Here is a 22,342-nt window from a genome sequence, read left to right as displayed (position 1 = left end):
TCTGTCATCTAGGTGTAGATGGCTGTTGGCGAAGCTGAAACTGCCAGATTATATCAAAAGAGAGTTTAGATGATTGTTAAAAGAGGGTTTTAAAGTTGGTAAAACTGGACTAGGAGATGGGTATAAAACAGAGAAATCTAAAAGGATTCTGGATAAAATTTTCAATTTAGAAATGGTTGCTTTTAATTAAACAGTATCAAGCATGTCATGTGTAATCTAAACATTGCTCCTGAAGCCTTCCCTTTTGTTTCGGTTGCAGAATAGAACCATATACATAGATTGTATAAGTAATTATTTTGTATCAAATTTCTTTCTTAAAAAGCAATATGATACATACAAATTTTGGCTTGATACTTTTACAGACCAGTAGTGACTTCTATAAAAATCATAAACATATTACATTTGAATATCACTTTTTCTTTTACAAAATGTTTTTTCATGAGCTTCAACATAAGCCTAGCAGATAGGTTGGATAAAGGCTGTTATTCTCCTTTTATACATGAGGAACGAGAGCCTTAGGAAACCCATGCAAACTGCACAGGGGCACACTGGGAGTGACAGTGGAGAGGCCAGAACAATCTAGGTTCTCTGATTCTTGGCCTCTTCTTGCAGACTCCAATTCATGGTTTCTTGCTTTCTTTTCTTTCTTTCTTTCTATTAAAAATATTTTTAAGATTTTTATTTAGTTATTTTTAGAGAAAGGGGAAGGAAGGGAGAAAGAGAGAGAGAGAAGCATCAGTGTGTGTTTGCCTCTTGCACAACCCCCACCGGGGGCCTGGCCCACAACCCAGGCGTGTGCCCTGACTGGGAATGTAACTGGTGACCCTCTGATTAGCAGGCCAGCATTCAGTCCACTGAACCACACCAGCCGGGTCTTTCTTTTTAATACTCACCAAGAATATGTTTTTATTAATTTTATTTAGACAGAAGAAGGTGGGAGAAAGAGAGAGAGACAGAGAGAGAGACAGAGAGAGAGAGAGAGAAACATTGATTCATTACCTCCCCTCTGCACCCTGACTGGGAATTGAATCTGCAGCCTTGCCTTGACCTTGACTGGGATTGAACCCACAATCTTTTGGTATATGGATGACACTCCAATCAACTGAGCCACCCAGCCAGGGCTAATTCATGGTTTCTTCAGGGGGAGGAAAATTCTCTCCTCTCTGTGCATTCTGAAACCTATATTGTTTTTCTCAAGACAGACAATTTACTTTTTTTGCTATTATTTTTATTGCAAGTAGTAATAAATTGGACCAAAACACTCCTGCCAGTACATAGAAGGACAGCAAGGCTGGGATCCCACTCTTGTCTATATTTCTCTTGTCTCAGATAATATTGTCTGAAATAGATGGAGGGGAGATGCTGAAGGAAAATGCTATCTGTGAAAGAAGAGAAGCACAGAAAAGTGGGAAGGGTGGGATTAGGAGACCTGGATTTTGGTTGTAGGTCTGTCCTACTCACTGCTAGCTTGGGGCAGTCCTCTGTCCTCTCTGAATCAAGGTTCGGCCCCTTGGAATGAGGAAGCTGGCTCAAATGACACTGGAGCACTGTCCCCTAAGAAGCACTGGTGTTCAGAGTATGGCACACGTCCAGCCATCTTCACTCCTTTCTGGAAATTGAATGTCCCGGGAGCCCACTGAAGGCTTATCCTTACTCTCTTCTGGAAGTTGAATCTCCCAGGAGCCCACTGGAGACTCATCCTCACTCTCTTCTGGAAGTTGAATCTCCCAGGAGCCCACTGGAAACCCATACCAATCCTTGAAGCACTGGTAACTCAACCACGCTTTAGCCTGCTGTGCCAGACGCGGCCAGCTACGTGAGTCTCCAGCAGCCACGTTTCCTGTAGGGTCAGCGGGGTCCAGAATCACAGGCCTGGGTTTCTTGAGCTGCATCCTCAGGTATTGACCAATAACAGGATTTTCAAAGTCATAATACTTTGTCCAGTAGATGAGAAGCTGCTGGTAGTTCATGACTAATTCCAAGACAGTCTGAAATCCCTCAGCTGTGTCGAATACAGTTTCCTTGCTTCCCTGCTCCCAAGCGTAGACCGTGAGCAGCTCCAGGGCATACTGCTGCGGCAGGGGCTTCCCCAGCTCCTCCTTACATGTTTGGTACCAGTGCTTGACCAGGCGGATGAGGCTCTTGAGCTTGGTTGGACGCTGCTTCAGGAAGGCTCGCTGCAGCTCTGTGAAGCAGGTGGAGAACTCGCCCTCTTTCCCCAGGTTTTTGCACTCTTGGATGAGCTCAACGTAGATCTGGGGATCAGGTCTGTAGTGCTCGTGGACCAGGGAGTCAGATCTGTAGCTTTTTGGCACCTGACCCAGGGCATCAAAGGCAGGCAATACATCGAACTCCACCCCCTCGTCAATCTCGGGGGACCTGAGCATGAAGCTGAGTGCGCGGGGGTTCCCCCATGTAGAACCCTGGATCTCAAACTGCACTCCTCTCTCACTTTGACAGGCTGTCAGCTGTCTTCTGATTTCCCTGATGAACTCTGCCCGGCGATCAAACTGCTCCTGAAAACTTCCGAGTTTGCTGAGGAAGACCACGAGATCAGCATCAGATCGGCCTCTGAGGGTGGTGCCCTTGCCCGAGGAGCCGCCCTTCACTACTTTGGACACCCGCACAGGGTGGGAGGCATCTCGGAAACACCGCTCCTTCAGGAAACTGCAGATGACATTGATGGCTAGTTTGACCTGCTTGCGGAAATGCGTGTCTGGCAGGAGCTGGTCTTCGATGAACTTGTCCAGATTCCTGGCCGGGGTACTGCTAAGCTCCATCTTGACGCTCTGACAGGGACAGGAGAGCAGTGACCGCAGAGCTACCTGCAGGAAACTCTTAGTCTCTTTATCTTCTGCTGCTAGGTCTGCACGTCTTTCAGTTTCATTTTCTGGGAAGGGAGGAGCTGTGTCTTCGGTGTCTGCTTCTTGGCAGATCAGACAGTCCCGGGATCCCGAAGCAGTGTCTGCTCTCCCAGGTGTTTCCTTCACGTTCTGAAACTTACTTCCTGCCTTTACTATCAGCCCTTTCTTCAGGCTGTACTCTGAAAACATTGCATTTTAACTCCCATTATTACCAAGAGAAATCAGTAATTCAAATCTGATTTTTGGTTTCCTTCTTCCTGGTTTCTGTTGTTGCTGCTGACAAAATTGTTCTTGTCTCCTATGATCTTTTTTTAAATTTTATTTCTTAATTACAGTTGACATTCAATATTATTTATTTTAGTTTCAGGCATAAAGAGTACTTAGGCAATTATACATTTTATGCAGTGATCCCCTGGATATTTCAAGGACCTACCTGGCACCCCACATAGTTACTACAATATTACTGTCACTGAACTCAATGGGTTCTCACTAGGAACTCAGTGGGTGACCATGCAAGACCTGGTCATTGCAAAGGAGTTTTATTTACTTGCACTAAATAAAGGAGACAGAGGATTTGTGTCCTTAGCTCTGCCTCCTCAAAGGGAGGCTTAGCCATTGGGTATATAGTTGGCAATCCAGCTGAGCTCCTGTCAGCTCATCCTGTTATCGCTGCCTCTGCAAAGTGCTGTGCTGTGTTTTAACATTCAGCAAAAAGTAACACTTGGAAATGCCCACACCTTGAGACCTTTGTCCTAACATTGTTGCTTGTATGCCCTGTGCTGTACTTTACATTCCCATGACTATTTTGTACAATAACTACCAATTGTATTAATTAATCCCTTCACCTTTTCACCCAGCCTCCCAATCCCCCTGCAAAGTGGCAACCATCAGTCGGTTCTCTGTATCTATTGGTCTGTTTCTGTTTTGTTTGTTCATTTATTTTGTTCTTTGGATTCCACATAGTATAAGCGTGATCATATGGTATTTGTCTTTGTCTGTCTGACTTATTTCACTTAGCATAATACCTTCTAAGTCTATCCATGTTGTTGCAAATGGTAATATTTCATTTTTTTATGGCCAAGTAATATGTCGTTGTATATATGTACTACAATTTCTTTATTCACTTGTATATTCATGGGCATTTGGTTTGCTTCCATTTTATAGCTATTTTAAACAACTCTGCAATGAATACAGGGATGCATGTATCTTTTCGAATTAGTGTTTTGGGTTTCTTGGGATATACCCAGAAGAAAAATTGCTGGGTCATAAGGTAGTTCTATTTTTAATCTTTTGAGGTAACCCCATACTGTTTTCCTTAGTGACTGCACCAATCTTGTTTTCCCACCAACAGCGCACTCAGGTTCCCTTTTCTCCACAACTGCGCCAGCACTGGTTGTTGGTCGATTTATTGATGGCCATTCTGACAGGCGTGAGGTGATGTCTCATTGTGGTTTTAACTTGCGTTTCTGATAATTAGTAACATGAAGCATCTTTTCATATGTCTATTGGCCTTCTGTATGTCCTCTTTGGAGAAGTGTCTATTCAGGTCCTCTGCCCATTTTTTAACTGAATTGTTTATTTTTTGATGTTGAGTTGTATGAGTTCTTTAAACCTTTTGGGTATTAACCCCTTATTGCATGTATCATTGGCAATTATCTTCTCCCACTCAGCAGGTTGTCTTTTCATTTTTGTTGATAAATTCCTTTGCTGTGCAAAACCTTTTTAGTTTGATGTAATCCCACTTATTTTTTCTGTTGTTTCTCCTGCCTGAACAGATATATCAGAAAAAATATTGCTATAAGAAATGACTGAGATTTTACTGCTTATGCTTTCTTCTAGAATCTTTATGGTTTCTAATTCTACCTTCAAGTGTTTATTCCATTTTGAGTTTATTCTTGTGTACGGTGCAAGAAGGTGGTCTAGTTTCATTTTTTGGCATGCACCTGTTCAATTTTTTTCAACATTATTTATTGAATAGACTATTTTTACCCCATTGTATGTTCTTGCCTCCTTTGTCATATATTGACCGTAAAGGCACAGGTTATTTCTGGGCTCTCTATGCTATTCAATTGATGTATATGTCTGTTTTTATGCCAGTACCATACCATTGTGATAACTATAGCCTTACAGTATAGTTTAATATCATGTAGCAAGATTCTTCTAACTTTGTTCTTTTTCAAGATTGCTGTGGCTATTTGGGGTCTTTTGTGGCCCCCATATAAATTTTTGAATTATTTGTTCTAGTTCTGTGAAAAAAGCCATTGGTGTTTTGATAGGGATTTTATTGAATGTACAGGTTGCTTTGGGTAGTATGCCATCCTAACTATATTAATTCTTTTTATCCATGAGTATGGTATATGCATTCATTTATTTGTACCTTCTTCAGTTTCTTTCTTCAATTATTATAATTTTCCTAGAATAGGTCTTTACCTTGGTTTAAATTTATTCCTAGGAATTTTTTGTGCAATTGTTTTCTTAATTTCTCTTTCTGATAGCTCATTATTGGTGTGTAAAATGCAATTTATTTCTGAATATGTATTTTGTATCCTGCCATTTTACTAGACAATTTAGTCTTAATGTGATAACACTGGGATCTTGAAACACAGTTTCTTGTTCTCGAGGTGTCGGAGGTTAACTTCTGACACGGGAGATGGGGATGCCTGGCTCTCAGGACAGCCACAGTGGAGAGTGAGCTTCCTCAATGGAAGCAGGATTTGTCTGATTCTGGTGGGCTACTGGGTATTTCGTGTTATGACATGAAAGGTCATTGAGGAAGTTCAACTCTTTCAAATGCGAACACTAAACAATTGCCAGCCAACCTAAAAGCCCAGCCCACAGTTCTTCCTCATTCCAGCCTTCCAAGATCTGGGTAAATGAAAGTACACATGCCCTGTGAGGGAGGTGTCACAGGGCAGTTACGGTTTCACCTGCCTAAGAGACAGCCAAATCACCCGGAGCAGCTCTCAGGGAGCAACAACGTCACCGGGGCCGGGTTGTGTAGGGAAGAAGGTCTGTGAGGGGAATTACGCTTTTGGGTTATTAGTGGAACACTTTTACAGGCAGTGTACTGTTTTCATTTGTTTATGTTTCTCCAACTAATTTGTAACCAGGTATTTAGCATTTTGTTCATATCTTTTTGTTCTAGCTGCTAGGTAATAAAGTACACACCCAATACTACACTCACATAAAATTTCAATCAGGCTTTACAATAAATGTGTGGCAGCTCTTTAAAAGTCTCAGTTAATGTCCTAGGCAGGACAAGCTAATTAAAAGGGCTAAATAACTGCAATATATAATGTCCTCATTGATTCACTCTTCCTGATTTAATAGAATTAATTTGGCTGACAATCATGGACTTTAACATCAATGTTGGTATTACTGTACTTTGTCAGACGGGGCAGTTTTGAATTCATTGCAGAATGTCACAGTTATTTATAGGACACTTATAGTTAGCTTCTGCTTGAACTATTGTCATTTTATGGAATAATTTCTATATAAGAATGTAACATCTTGCTTTATATGTTATATAAGTCACCACTGAAATTTTAAATATTTGTTATATTGTTGCATGGATGCTAATAAATATTAATGACTGGTTTTCAAAATAAAGAAGTAAATAAGAAGAAAGCTGTGATTTGAGATGTTTGCCTGTTTTTATGGTGTGGCCAATTTTAAGCTACCAATGTCAGATCACTGAACATGGAGTTTGAAAGAAATGGGTGCATTCAACCCTGGCTCCAAGACACTGGGGGCGAGTTTCAGCACACCGTGTGCCTTAAAACACTAAATTATTCTACCCTAAAGGACTGAAAAGTATGCTAATATAGTTGAGATAAAATTAATAATGAGAAACAAAAATAAGTATCCAGGGTTCATGAGAAAATTAATACATGGATTATCTCAGGTGTTAATGCTTTAACTAGCAATCTATTACAGTTTTTAGGCAGAATAGAAGATGTACTTTTTAAAAAATAAAGTCACAGATATATGCCAAAACATTAATATTTTCAAAACTTGAATCTTTCAGTGTGGCAGGAATATATTTAGAATATATTCCTAAATCTAATGCTTCAAATGCAATTGTTATAGCTCCCAGATTAGTCTTGAACCAAGACAGGACAGTGTTTTAGCCTTCACTATCCAGGGGACTAATGTGTAACATCCAGGAATGTCGGCAACACCATGCTCGGTACCCACCTATGCAACAATGTACCGTCACCGTGAGCATTAGGACAGAACAGTGCTATTGAAACACTGCAGATGATGCGAACTAAAAATGGGTTCCGTGAGAGGAGTGAGGAGGGATATTAAAGGAGGAATGCCAACCTAAGAGGCAACATTAGGCCTAAAAGCTATAAATACCACAATCTAACTATAGAATTCCAAATTTGCCAAGGGCCAAGTTTACACTTCAAGTGACAAGCACTTTTCAGAAGACATTCACAAGAAAATTACTCAGAAAAGAGATGCAAAACTTGCAAATATATGCAAGTTTTAAAAAATGTGGCTAACTTTTTAAATAGCTTACTTACAATGTGTACTATTTGTAATATTAAGTAAGATAAACTGGATTAGAAAACCTAAAAGTTGTGTGAGCACAACTGCATATGCTAAATTTCCAGTGCTGGACAGCTAAGGTTTGTAATATTTCCCTGTTATTTTTTCACATAAAATCTAAGTAAATAGTTGTGAAGGGTGTTTGGTTTTATGACTGAATACATGAACCAAAATGTATCATAGACATTATCATTTGCTTCCACTCTTTGGCTTAATGAGTGCTTACCCAGAAAAAATGCATTACTTGTTACCAGCAGGCAGACGTAAAGCCAGCAGGTACACCAGTGAGATGGATGGCTATGACTCTGATAGAGTGAAACGACCACCAACCCACAACTGTCCTCTCTCTCCCCTTGGAGTGGATTTGACCGAGTGACACCAGTGCATAGGACCTTTTTGAGAGGCTGCACCATGTTGTTGATATGAATCTCTAACAATGTACTTTTTGGTAACTACTTGGAGAAGAAGACAGAGAAGTCAAACAAAGATCTGGCACCATCTATGCCTTCCAAAAGTTTGATATATAATTCATTGTTCTCATTTTTAAATAGTCAGATGAACGAATGCCTAAAGCCTATTCTAATTTGGGTACTTACCTCAGCCTTTCCGTTGAATATTTCCATCTGTCTATGTCAGCAGATTTGAATTCCTTCACTCAGAATACCAGGCCATGACAACCTCCCCTTGTAGCTTCCTGATTCAGTGACAAGTTACCACTGGTCATTTCCTGGAGCAGAGTTCTTTAAGACTGTCACTTGTGTAGTAAACTTAGCATCAACCCCCTACCAGAAGGCCCCAGGCTGTGTCTTCCAGTTCCACATGCATGGTAAAGCCTCAGTTCCTGGGCCTCTGCTAACATCTGCTATCCCAGGGGCTGACAGTGTTTCCGTTCGTCTTCCTATCTGACATCAAGGAAGTTCTGATTCGTTAAACTTTGGTAAACTATTAGACATTTTTAATCTAGCATTTCTGTGTTTTGGAAAAGGGATGCAACTAGCTTAGTTTACCCTGTCGTTGGAAGTTATCTGTTTCAACTTCTAGGATTATAATAGCTTAGAGCTGGGTGGTACTTTGGAGATCCTTTCTTCACTCAGTGAATTAAGATTTTAATTTATTTTTTTAAAGATTTTATTTTTATTTATTTATTTTTTAGAGAGGGAAGGGAGAGAGATAGAAAGAGAGAGAAACATCAATGTGCGGTTGCTGGGGGTTATGGCCTGCAACCCAGGAATGTACCCTGGCTGGGAATCGAACCTGGGACATTTTGGTTCCCAGCCTGCGCTCAATCCACTGAGCTACGCCAGCCAGGAGATTTTAATTTATTTATATTCATCAGGTACCAGATAATTTTGGCACTTGAGCAAAATTACCTGGGCCGTTTTAAGTATTTTTCTATCCACAGAGTCTAAAATCCCTCAATAGAGATTCAGTTCAACCCAGTTTCCTGTTTATCGAGCATCTCCGGTGCAGTGGGCTGCTGAAGACAAGGGTACATCGTAGCCACTGACTTAAGGGAGCTCATATTGGGCCTACATGTGGACAGGTAAACACAAAATGATGTAATAAGAATATTGTTACATGTATAAATGAAATGCTTTGATAGATTAGGGGCTCCTGATGCAGCACAGGGGGTCAGAGACTGGAGTAGATGCTGCTGATGCTGCGTCAGGAAGAATGTGTGCATGTGTGCGTGCCTGGGGCTAGCGGGGGTAAGTGAGGACACCCGGGGCAGACTGAGGGAAGAGGCTGCTGACACCAGAAACAATGCTGAGAGTGGCAATGTAGAAGTCAGTAATATAATTAAAAGGACCCTTACAAATCATGGGTTATATAGGTTTAATTCAACAAATGGTTGTTGAGGTCAACTTTGCTGAAACTACTGTCATCGAATAACAGACTCTGCCTGTGCACGTGGCAGTGACTGTATGCTATTTCTTATCTTACTGTTAAGAATATTAAATATTATTTATAATGTGAATGTTTAATATGCTTTCATTTTTCAAAACCCTAACCGCATCATGTTTTAAGACAGATCAAGGGGGAAGGGATTTCAGAAACATGTATAGAGGACACACGTTCAAAAACCAAAAGGGTGGGTAGTGGGGATGATTAGGGTGGGGGTGAGCAGTGAGGGAAAAAGGCAGAAAACTGTACTTGAACAACAATAAAAGACATGAAAAAAGCTATAAGACTGATAAAAAAAATAAAAGTACTAAAAAAAAACAATGCGAAATTGTGATGACGGCTGGCCACTATCCTCTCCGGCACAGCTCTCCTCACGGCACTCAGGGCTTCATGCCCCCATGACCTGCCACCCCGTTCACTCCGATCCGCACCCACCTCCCTTCTCTGCTTCCCCAGTGAGGCCAAGAAGAGTCGGAACCACTCTTCCCGAAGCACCATCAGTGCTGCGTTATGACTGTGAAGTCAGAGAAGTCAGCAAAGACTGAAGGAGAGGATAGGAGGATTTAATACTTCCCTAACCAGTGACGATGATGGCCCCCAAAAATGATACAGAAATTGTGGCAAAATTTTGTTTTCTCATTTATTCTCACAATTGTTCTTTGTATATTGTGTAAGGGGTTACAGAATAATAAAATTATGGATTATGTCACAGTCTTGCACACAGTAGGTATCAAAACGTATTTGGTGAATCACTATTGATTTAATTGAGAAAAACAAACAGAATGACATTATGCTAAGTGAAATAATCCAGGTAGTGAAAGATAAATACCATATGAGCTCACCTTTAAGTGGAACCTAATCAACAAGACAAACAAGCAAGAAAAATATAATCAGAGACACTGAAATAAAGAACAAACTGACAGCAACCAGAGAGGAGGAGGGAGAGGGATAATGGGGGACAATAGGCAAAAGTCCATCAAGGAACATGTATACAGGACACACGGACAAAGCCAAAGAGGGTGGGAGGCAGGGGTGGTGGGTCATGGTGGGGTGAAAATGGAGACGACTGTACTTGAACAACAATAAAAAAATGACATGGCTCATGAGACAACTTGATACCCACATGCAAAAATAAAGTTGGGTACCTATTGCACTCTATGTACAAAAATCAAAGACCTTGGGAGAAGTTAAGGGGGAATGGCTGCTAATAAGTACACAATTTCTTTTTGGGGTGATAAAAATGTTCTGGAATTAATGATGACTACACAATTTTGTGAGCATACTAAAAAACCTTAGTTGTACATTTTAAAAGGTGAATTTTATGGTATGTAAATTATATTTCAATAAAAAGATGCAAAAACCCAAAACAGCCAGCAACAATAGAACCATAGCCCAGAATGTTGAACTGAAGCTCTTATTAAAATGTTGTACCTAGGTAGTCCTAATATTGAAGAGGAATATAACTTAAAGATGAACAAACATAATTTAGTTAAAATAAAACTAAAGATAGTCAAAGATGTATTCTATTTCAATAATTTAAGGTGAATATTTTTTCGCATTTTTGAAATGGAGATGCATCTTATAATTGATGTTGTGTCAGTTTATTTGGTTATATTTTTCTTCCTTCACAGTACATAAAATCATATGTTTATGATTCAATGTGGTACTTAACTTTTAGAATAATGTGGCAGAGGCTGCTAGTTGTCCTTCTATATGTGTTCTCTTCCCATAAGGGTGTTTTTTTTTGTTTGTTTGTTTTTTTTGCTTTTAAACTGTACAAATGGCCGCCCAGCCAAAGATTGTATTCCTACCTTTCCTTATAGCTAGGTGAGGCCATATGTCAAAGGTCTAGCCAATGGTTTGTAAACAGAAGTAGTATGTGAAACTTCTGGATTTTGTCCTTACAGAAGAAGTGTGTCCTCCCATCTCTTTCATCTTTTCTTCTTTCCTTCTTCCCCTGACACCCCATTTCTTTCCTTCCTTTCTTCCCCACCCGCTCCCCCTTCAGTCCTTCCTTCTAAATTGCAGGTGTGAAGGTGGGTGAGCTGGGTAGCCATCTTGATCCATGAGACGGAAACCATGTGTTCAGGGTGGTAAAGCAATGAGAAAAACACCTGAATTCTTAATGATTCTGAAACAGATATACTAGCCCTAGGCTGACTGAGAGAAATAAACTTCTAGTTTGTTAAAGTCGCTCTTATTTTGGGTTTCTCTGCTACAGAAGCTGAACAAATACTCTATTTAATATACTTTCATTTTTCTGGAAGTGGACTATTATTGCTTTTTTTAAATGGGCTAAATTCTTCTCCCTCTAAACACACACACACACACACACACACACATGCACACACTCAACTTGTCTGGGCCAGAAATGAGTTATATGTAGCAGTTAGTTATAAGGAATGCACTATGAATAGTCTTTCACTTTTCATTATCATGAAAATGAGACTTCAGTCTACATTCAACCTATATTTCTAAATAATACCCTTGTTAGGACTGTCTGCTCAGTGCGATGGAAGACAGCTTTTTTTAGTGTAAGTGAGATTTCTTGATAATACTAAATCTGCCTTGTCAGCTGAATTCCTCTGGCTTTGTGTCGCAATGTGCTAAAAATACACGATCTGATTTCACTGTTAAGAAACTTCTTTCAGCAACACAGGTACAGTCAGGTTTGTTGCCTGGATAGTTGAACATTTGGGTCATGAGATTTTAAAAGCATGTCTCATGAGCAAGCGTTATGGAAATGTAGCGCTGTGGAAGCACGGCCCGGCCTCAGACTGGCAAGGCTGCACGGAGCCGCGCTGTTGGGAGCCGACGCCACTCTGTGCTTCTGATGGTCATCCTTCCGGTTCTTCATATCTGAGGAGACGGCACTGTGAGGAGGCCTGTCGGCTTGATCTTATTGATGCCACCGTCTAGAATACAGATTCTTGGATATTTCATCTTCACAAGATGTGCTGCAAACTGAAAAAAAAAAAAAAGGCCAATGTTATGGAGAACATACACAATCTGTATTTATCCGAAACCATGTTTTCTTGTTTTCTCAAGCTGTGAAAAACTACTTTAATGATCTTATCGCTGCCACTGTTGTCACTGCATCATTAACTTGGTTTTTAATAAAAAATTAGTATGTTGACAAACAACTTCTTCATGCTATGAAATAAATGTATCTCTTCACTTCTCTTTTAAACTTGCTGGAAGAGGCAACAGGTACACATGGAAACAATTCGAACAGCACACAAGGGTGCTCAGGGAGAAGCGCGTGACGCCTGCCTCTGCCTCAGTCTCCCCAGAAAGGACGTTAGCATTCCTGTTTCTCACGTGTGTGTCCAGTGACAGAATGTTCTCAAGTCTGTATTGAACAATTTTTGATATTATTGTCAACTCATTAGTTGTTGCACCCCACACACAATGCCCCAGAGAGAGCCTATGAACTGGTTGGAACATGTTTTTGGAGCAACCACAATGAAGAGTTTAAGACCATAAGCCTGGAATGAATTTGAAGTACTGATCCAAGAAGCATTCTAAATGGCTAGCAAAAAAGAGCTTGAAAGTTAGCCAGACAAAGACATACCCCCCTGACTCGGCCTGTGTCTACCCATTCATGGTCACTGATCATCTTTTCCTTCCTCGCACCTCACAAGAAAGCAGTTTAACTGCGTGTAAATCGCTGATAGATGGGATCACGTTAGGATTCAGAGGCTGTGGTTGTGCAGGTCACTCTTGGCAGCACGCTCCACTTCCCACCAGCTCCTGGCCCTGCTTCATTTCCTTTTCAAAAGCACTCCACCTGCACTCCCACCTGCCTAGTTTCTACTTACTTTCCTCATCAGCCACTTCCTTTTCTAGGAGCTAAGTCTCAGTTAGGAGTCCCTCTTCTTAGCCCCTCCAAATTTCACGTTCAGGTCCCTATATTTGGCTTACAATATTTATTTAAATTCCCCATTTGAGGGCCTGCTTTCTCTACCAAGCTGTAAACTTCCGTAGGATCGTGAACCTGTTCTGGTTCCCTTTATCCCTAGTGCTGGCACATACAAGGGCTCAGTATATGCTAGCTGAATTAAACTATGACAAATGACATACAGCCTGGGGCAAAAGGGGAAGCAAAGAAGGTTTTCTTTGGCTCTCTGGCCATTCCGTCCCCTTGGTGGTGTCCTAGTCCTCAGATTGGATGTTTGAGCCGATACGTGATTTTCAACTACTTTGTCATAACCTGATCTCAGATCTTCCAAGAAAAATGACCAATATCTGCTCACAGTGCTATTGCTTGTTGGGAGTCTTTAAACTTAATAGCTGGTAAAGTCTTAAGCCAGCTGTCCAGACTTCATGGTTCAAAAGGTTGAGCAGAGTGGTTTGGTCAAGATAAGTTCAAGACCTCAGAGACTCGGCTGTACTGATCTGGGGCACAGGAACGTGGTGTGCTCTTTTGTTTTTTTAGCAGACACCATTACATGACTCTAAACCAGGTGGTCCATGGACAATACTTTGAAAAATACTGTCTTAAGCCAAAGGATAAAAAGATCAGCATGTAGGTGGAATAGATGTTGCTGGACTGGGATCTCCGCGATCTCCAAAACAACTCACATAACCAGATCTCAGTACAGCTGGCCCCTCTCGCCTTCTCTGTCACACTCTGCAGTGCCTTCACACAGGTTCACATGCCTGTGCACATTTCAGATCTGATCCTCTTTAGAGCCACAGAGGGCATCCTGGACAGTAAGTACTTAAGGTTGAAGAGAAATAATGCACCGGTACTTTAGAAGATATCAAGTGATCTAGAGTGCCCATGTGAGCTGATCTTCATCCTGTTCTTGCTTACTTCTCTTTGAAACCCTCTCCTCAAGAAAACAGGCACCAGGTTCATCCACCCCAGGTCATGTGCCGGCTGCACAGTGTCTGGCACCATATGATTATTGAACCATCTTGGCTTCATTCTCCCACATGCAGCAATACAATTACCATTTAGGTTGGAATTCTAAGATAAACATATCATCACTCAAAAGGCTTTGTGGATAAGTAGTGTAAGTGTTTAGTACTTTCAAACTGACACTGTAGAAGTCAGAAAATAAGTAAGGAAGGTCTTACTGTACATTTAGCTAATCTCCTTTAAACTATGCTGTAGAGCTGGAAAGAGTTCCTTCCCACTGCCCTTGCAAGGAGGGATGGAACAGCCAGGCTGCTGTGGAGCTGGAAAATGGCGAAGGCAAAGCGGGCAGAAGAGAGCACTTTGGAACAACTGGGGTGCTGCTGTGTCAGGGTCTAAGAAGAAAGTTAGAAATGGATTACAAGGACATAAGAAAAGTTTAGGTGCTCTGGGGGAAAAAAGCTAGGTTGTGCTTAAGAAGAGCAAACGTTGAGTTTTCAGGTTAAAATGGTGAGTTCTGCTCCTCTGATTCTCTGCTTGTGGTTCCAATGGCCCCTGTTAAATACTGGCCCCCAGCAGTGAGGCCATCCCTTCACCTTTCCCACTCCCGTCGTGGAAACAGCTCCTTTGCTGCATCTAGTCCTTCACTTGTCCTTTCATTCAGCAATCAAACATTTCACTGAGCCCCTACTCAGTACCACGTGCTGTTCCAGTTTTTGCAGTGCCGGGGAGACAGTAGCAAGGAATATCAAGTGGTATGGATGGCTGTTGCCAAAGCAGCTCAGGATTTCTGACTTTAACAGGGGTTAGAGGAGATGTTCGCCTCTCCATCCTCTTTCATTACTGATGCCTGAAGGGAACGGGGACCCAGTCGTGATGGCCACATGCACTGATCAGGTTATGTTCTCTGTGGCTCTAGCTTGACAGGCCAGGGAGGAAGCACGGTCTGTGAATGTACAGGGTGGTTTCCACCTTGTGAAAAAGCTGCATTACTCATAGAAAAGGCACGTGGCAGAACAGAGGAGACCCAGGTGTGCAGAGTTCAGGGTTTTATCCATCTTTTCCTCTCCACCTGGCAGGGCTTTGGCAACTTTAGTGAGTAAAAACATAGGGTACTGGACTTGGTTGACTAAAGTCCTAGTATAGACTGCAAGCTGCAGCTTTGGGAGAGGCCTGACACCACACGGAAATCACAAACCCAGGCTTACTGAGCAATGCCCTTGGTGGAAGTGGCAGGCTATCATACTGGGCCGACACTTACAAAGTCATCAGAATCATCAGGTGCTTTTAGTAGGGGACAGTGATGGTCAGGGCCACTCCAGACAAGGAACAAACAGTTTCTTAGGATGAGGCTCCAGCTTCCCAGGTTTTTTACTATTATGAATTTATTTTTCCTTTCAGGTGGTTCTACTGTATGGCCAGCAATGAGAATACTGAGAATCATTTTATTAGATGATGGGATTCATTTGCTGGTCAGATGTGTCTGGGACTTCAAGCTACAATTTTTATAGGTACAGCCCTATGTGAAGAGTAAGTTCCTTTGCAGTAAAGAGGCTAGCATGTTTGTAGGGCTGGAACTGGTGACACCAAGTCCTATGTGGAGAGAATGGGGTTCCTCAAATGGCACAACCAGGTGAGACACAGGGCCACACCCCACGTGGGGTTGGCAGGATCTGTTACTTGCTGGGAATGGGTTTCGGGCTCACAGACCACAGAAGCCGCATACCTTGTGGGCGGTACACCCACGGGGAGAGGGTAAAACTCTTGCATTTTTGTCATTCCTCTGGTTAGTAGGGCTGGTGGTGGTACTCCTTTAGGGCTTGGGTTGGCAAATCTCACAGAAGCACTGTCTAGAAGTGGTGGGCTCTTGTGGGTACCTCTCCATCTTGTTTTTTCTCCTTATCTTGCTTCTTAGCTTGGGCCGAGGGGCTGGCATGTCTGTCAGTGGAAGTGAATCTCTGCTGTAGCAGGAGAGTGAGTGAAGGAAAGGGGTTTTTGATCTGCCGCAGAGTAGCGCAGGTTAATGAAGGCCAGAAAAGGGAACACTGAGTGCGGTCGGGAGGAGCATATGGCAGTGTCTGCTGTCTCTCCCCGGGTGTCCGAGGACACAGCAGCAGCAGGAAGCTAAGAAAGCTGGGCTTCTGCCAAGAAGCCCACCGCAGGGCAGTTCATTTTCTTGATGTGAACCTTTGGCCTTGCGAGTTTTAAGTTCATGTTGGGAACTGAATAATTGGCATGAGTTGGCCAAAACCCTGGTGAAGCTCAATCTATGAATTTTTTCTCTCTTTCATTTTTTTGTTCACTCCTTTCCCCCAAATAATGCTAAATTTTGCATACGGAAATACTGGTGTCAGTCAGGCATGGAACTGAACAAAGGAACTGGCAATCAACCTGTAATGAGCTGCTGTAGTACTTTCATTTTCTTGGTCTTATGGATGTGAGGCTGATGCTATATTAGTTTTATGTGTCCTCTTGACCCTCTGAAATACTGAAACTATGGTGCACATTTAATCTCTCTCACATTGAGTGGTTGGGGGTGGGCTGATACTTCACAAACATTATGTATCTATTTCTAAGGGGCTGGCTAGCTGACTCAGATACACGTATTTGAAATAACAAATATCAGATGGGGTGATACCTCCATCTATAGTACAGTGTGGCCTTGGGCCAATATAACTAAGGCACTGTCTTGTCCTCATTATTTAGAAGATTTCTGGGGCCATGAAAAAGGTCTTAATCATTTGAACTCCCATCTCAGGGATTCCAATCTATGGCAGTGACCAGTAGGGAAGAGGTAGGGATCATTTATCTAATTCTCTACTGATCTCTTCCCTCCATTACACAGTCAAGTATAATTCTGAGGTTTATTTTCTTAGGAGCACTGTGTAAGTTTAGCTTCTTAAATCAACTACATAAAGTAACCCCTGTGCACTGTGGTGGGAAAGTAAACTGTGCAGCTACTATGGAAAATAGTTGGAGGTTCCACAAAAAATTAAAAATAGAACTACCATATGAACCAGCAATCCCGTTCTGGGTCTGTCTCCAAAGGTAATGGAATCTGGACCCCGAAGCGGTATCTGCTCTCCCGAGTTCACTGCAGTGTTATTCACAACAGCCAGGACACGGAAACAGCCTACGTGCCCACCGACAGATAATGGGTAAAGAAAATGTGATCCACACACACACCATGCATACAGTAGAATAGTGTAAACTTTAGAAAGGAAGTTCTGCCATTTGTGACAACATGGGTGAACCTGGAGGACATGATACTAAGTGAAATAAGCCAGATACATGAAGAGAAATACTGTATGATTTCATTAATATGTGGCATTAAAAAATAGTCCAACTCACAGAAACAGAATAGAATGGTGGCTGCCAGGAGCAAGGAGGTAGGGGGAAGAGGTAGGCAGATGTTGGCCAAAGGGTGCGAAGTTTCAGTTATGAAAAATGAAAATGTTCTGGAAATGTAATGTACAGCATGGTGACTGCAGTTATTATGAATAGCAGGTAAAACAATATTGTATTGTACACTTAAAGTTTGCTAAGAAAATGCTAACAGTGAGGTGGTGAGTAGTTAATTAGCTTGACTGTGGTGACCATTGCATAATGTATACATACACCAAAACAAAGCTGGGCACCTTTGACACATACAATTCCTACATGTCAGTTACACCTCAGTAACACGGACAGGAGTCCTGTGTAAGGTGTGGAGCCAGTTTTCATAGTAGTAAAAAGTGCTGCCTTCCTCTCTTATTTTACTCACAGAAGTTAAGGCAGCAGCAGGGCAAAACCAAGAAGGTGAACACAAGGTCAGTAACCACCTTACACTCTGCCACGGGCACCTGTGACAGGTAAGGGGCAGAACAGGTAATTCCAGGATGTTATATACTGGAAAGCAGTTAATTATGCAATAAGAAAAAAACGGGAATTTACAAAACAGGCATTATGTGGTCCAGACTTCCTAAACCATGTTTATTTTAAGGATAACGATCCCAACGGTGTCTGGGAAACTCAGAGTCCATGCTGCGGTGTATGCCAGTCTTCTACTCTTGGAACCAGTCTTTGAGATTAGGAAATTTGACAGTGTTAAGATTTTATCTTAAGAGACTTTAGTAGTTTGAGTTACATAAGGAAATATATAAATAATTGTAGTACACTAACTCAGTGTGTTTTCCTGTTTTAATTTCCTATTGCCTACAGTCCCGGTCTCTATTTCATCTCTTCCTATTTTCTTTAACTTTTTATTAAGAAAAATTAAAAAAAAATGCATGAACACATACGATTAGATGCTAGCATTGCATATGCTGTGCATATTCTGATTTTATTAAAATAAAAAGTAGAACTGCACAGTTAAAAAAAAACAGACAAGGATGATAATATCTAGTTTCAATAATTACAACTCATAGCCAGTTAATTTATTTCCTTTATTCCTCTCACTACTCCTCTCAACCACATTTACTGTTTTAGTGTAAATCCCAAAATTCATTTACTCCATAATTATATGTCCTTGAAATAAAAAAACTTTGCAAATATGTCTATGGTACCATTATCACATCTAGAAAATACTAACAATAACCCTTAATATAATTAAATATTTAGTCACTGTTCAAATTTCCACTTACTTCACAAATATTATCTGTTCATCCATCCATCCGCTGACTTATATTTACAATCTGCTTATTTGCAACAGAACCCAAACGAGGCCCACACACTGCAATTGCTCAATGTCTTCTAAGTCTCTCACCTACAGGTTTGTGTGCTGTCTCTTCATTTCTTTGCAGGAAGCCTATTCCCTCTCAGATCCACTCCAACCAGACTTTTGTATCCATCACTCCCCCAAAATATACTTATAAAGCTCAGCAATAACCTCTACTATGTCACATTGCAAATAAAAATTTTAAGACTGAATTTGAACTGACTTGACCTATCAGCATCGTCTGACACATTTGATCAAACCTTCCTCTTTTTGAAACTCTCCAGTTGGCCCTCAGGGTACCAATCTCTCCAAGTTCTCCTACCCTTTGTAGCTGGTCTGCCCAGTCTCTGCTGGTGGGTTTTCCTTATCTTCCTGACTTCTGCTCCCATGCCTGTCTTCTGACTTCTCTTCTGTCTCTACATTCAACCCCTAAATGATTCCATCTTATGCTATGGACTTTAAGTCCCATCTATACATTGATGACTTTAAATGTATGGCTTTAGCAGCTTCCCTGAACTCTAAGCTCATGAATGTATTTGCTTCTTCAATATCTCCACTTACACATCTAATAAGCTTCTCAAACTCCAAATTGTGTATCAAATTATATACATAATTTTCAAAAGAGAACACTTGATTCCTACCCTATGCTCATCTCTAAACTTCTCCTAAAGTCTTCCCCATCTCAGGAAATGGCAACTCCATTTTTCCAGTTGTTCAAGCAATAAAACTGGATTTACATTTGCTTCTTTTTTTTCCTCTAATGTATCATATCATCTATAACTTTCAAAACACAATTAGAATCTGATCACTTCTCACCACCTCTGCTACTGCCATACTAGCCCAAGCAACCATTATTTCTTACCTAGGTTACTACACGTGTTACCCTAACTGGTCTTTTCTCCTTCCACCCTTGCCTCAATTCCCCACACAATGTGAGTGACGCTTTAAAAATGGTAAGTCAGATCATATAAACTTTCTTTTCAAAGCACTTCCATAGCCTCTTATTTTATTCAGAATAAAATCTTAAAGATTTTACCATGGTTTATGGAGTCTTACATGATTTGCAAATCTGCAAACCCCTCCCTCCCCCAACCTCTTTAATCTCCTCTATTAGATTAAGCTACCATCACCTCTAATTTAGATTATTGCAATAACTTCTTGTCTAATTGCTTCTATCCTTGCCCCTGAGGTATTTCTCTTCATGGCAACCAGAAAGATTTTCTTAAGTAAAAGTCAGATCACATAAAACCCTTTGTTCCCCATGTTCTAGTGGCTTTCCATCTTGCTCAGAATAAGGCCTTCTCTGATCACCTCATAAATGACATAAGCCACCAGTACTCTTTTCCTCCATTCTACCTTATTTTTCACTTCAGCATTTATAACCACTTGACATATGTGTTTATTGACTGTTTCTCCCAATATGTTGTAAGCTCCTTGAAAGCAGGGACTCTGTTTTACTTCTTACTTTTTCTACAATGCCAAGAACAGTGCCCAGTACACAGTGTTTGCTCTACTGTCTGCTGAATAACTGATTAATTGATTGAACAAATAGTTTTTGAGCACTTACCGTGTGCCAGGCACTATGGTGGGAACTGGTTAAGCTTCCTTACTGCCAATGGAGGTAGAAAGGATTTTAGGGCAAATAATGAGGAAACTATCTAACTGGTTCTGGTAAAAGTCAAATGATGTTTCATTTTATCTTTTAGTAACAGAGCCTTCACTTGACTCTTCTATGAGTTGAAAGAAGTTTTTTTTAATCCTTATCCAAAGATATGATTATTGATTGTAGAGAGAGAATAAGGGGGGAGAGAGAGAGACAGAGAGACAGACAGACATCAATGTGAGAGAAACACAGACTGGTTGCCTCCTGTACACACCCTGATTGGGAATTGAACCCACAACCTTTTGGTGCACAGATGCTCCAACCAACTGAGCAACCTGGCCAGGGCAAGGTAAATAATGTTAAAAAATGGTGTCTTTTACAAGTCATCTGTACAAAAACACTTATAACTGATGATGAAGTTTATAAATATAGATGCAATAAAATAAGAATAATAATAAAGCCAATAATTTTAATGCAGAAGTCCACAGAGTGGTCAGATGAGAGACAATATCCTCAGTTTATTTCCATAGTTAAGGCACCTGAAAGGATCTGAAAAGGATGCAGTGAAACTCTCACTGTCTGCTCTTGGGGTCCCTGCTTACTCCTTCGCCCCTGTTGTTTCAATGAGTTTGGAAATTTTTTCATGGTATGTGGATCACTCAAGAGGTATGCGAAAAAACAGTTAATATTTTCATGTGCAGTTATAAATTTCTCTACTTTTATTTCTTTTATTTCACTGTATTATGTGTAATTCTAACAAAATATCATAAGAATTAAAGAAAAGGAATAGGATTTAGTTTTTAAAGTATACTTTTTTGAATAGAAATGACCAGAAAACCAAATACGCCTTAAAGGCACGTGGTATCTAACATAATATAAGTCCATGCACTTCTTCCCCATTGTTGGCTTTATTGATGCTCCACTAGCAGATTTTTTTCTCACATGGTGAGAAATGGTGTTTTCCTTTCCTTCCTCTTCCATTTTCCTTTAATCTTGTTTCCTTTGTGATCTTCTCTACCAGTCACTTACACTAAAGCAAATTTTTCTTATTTATTATCTAGGTTATAATGGGGACAATGGAGTTTTACAGTGAACTGAAACAGATATATTTTAATGGTCTTTCACCATTCTTTTGTTGAGGCCATCACCTAGAATTTGTCTTTCTTTCTGGAATAATGCATTTATAAGCTTTTAAATTTAATTATAAGAGCCTACAATTTTTCCGTACTATAGAATACTGTTTATCTCATAAGTGAAGGATTCTATACATATACATCTAGTTTCAACGCTCCCATGAATTCTAGTCTGAACCTCTCAATGCTTGACTGACATTAGTACTTTAAACTCAGTATGTCCAAAATTCATTGCATTCCCTACAAATCTACCTTATTTTCCTCTTCTTTATCTCTGTTAAAGGTATTAGCAACATCCCCCAAAACCCATCCTGGAAACCTTATGGTCGTTTTTGACTTAAAAAAAAAAACACTATAAAAACAAAAACAAACTTCCCGCGGCCCCACCTTCAGTTAGGCACAAAGCTGTGTCAGTTCTCTCTGGGATGTGTGCCGGACCTGCCCCTTCTTCCCATCCCTCTGCTCCTCCTCATTCCAGGCCCCAATTACTCTGGAATCACTTAAGTGTCTCTTGTGCTTTTAGTTTTTCCAAGTTACCCGGCACTTTGCTGCCCACATGGTCACATTATAAAGGACCCTCAGGAAATCCTGAGACCACAGTCACTATTTGTATATAATTTTTTTCCTCCTTAGGGCTATTGTCCTTAAGGTGAGTCAAGACCTGTGGATCCCTTCCAAGAAGGAAGCTTGCTTATCTACTGTCAGTATGAACGATATGTA

At 40.8% G+C, this 22,342-nt stretch overlaps 2 protein-coding genes across 3 annotated transcripts in view; both read right to left on the bottom strand.

Moving 5' to 3' along the window:
- Nucleotides 1-1,166: 1,166 nt before the first annotated feature.
- On the bottom strand, nt 1,167-3,062 carry LOC114491969 (2'-5'-oligoadenylate synthase 1-like). Its single transcript, XM_036025667.1, has 2 exons — nt 1,708-3,062; nt 1,167-1,605 (listed from the first exon to the last, which is right to left on the bottom strand). Exons 1-2 carry the CDS (start codon nt 3,051-3,053, stop codon nt 1,572-1,574), a joined length of 1,380 nt encoding a protein of 459 aa, XP_035881560.1. The 5' UTR covers nt 3,054-3,062; the 3' UTR covers nt 1,167-1,571.
- Nucleotides 3,063-10,881: 7,819 nt separating this feature from the next.
- The window catches only part of TBCK (TBC1 domain containing kinase), a 186,422-nt gene continuing 174,961 nt past the window's right edge, over nt 10,882-22,342 (bottom strand). For both annotated transcript variants that reach the window (XM_036025646.1, XM_028507475.2), the window contains exon 26: nt 10,882-12,290. In XM_036025646.1, the coding sequence (XP_035881539.1) occupies nt 12,180-12,290 (111 nt within the window). In that variant the 3' untranslated portion in view covers nt 10,882-12,179. The remainder of the gene's footprint in view (nt 12,291-22,342) is intronic.

Source organism: Phyllostomus discolor, chromosome 1, assembly GCF_004126475.2.
Source record: "Phyllostomus discolor isolate MPI-MPIP mPhyDis1 chromosome 1, mPhyDis1.pri.v3, whole genome shotgun sequence".
NCBI lineage: Eukaryota > Metazoa > Chordata > Mammalia > Chiroptera > Phyllostomidae > Phyllostomus > Phyllostomus discolor.
This window is presented reverse-complemented; position numbering and strand designations above follow the sequence as displayed.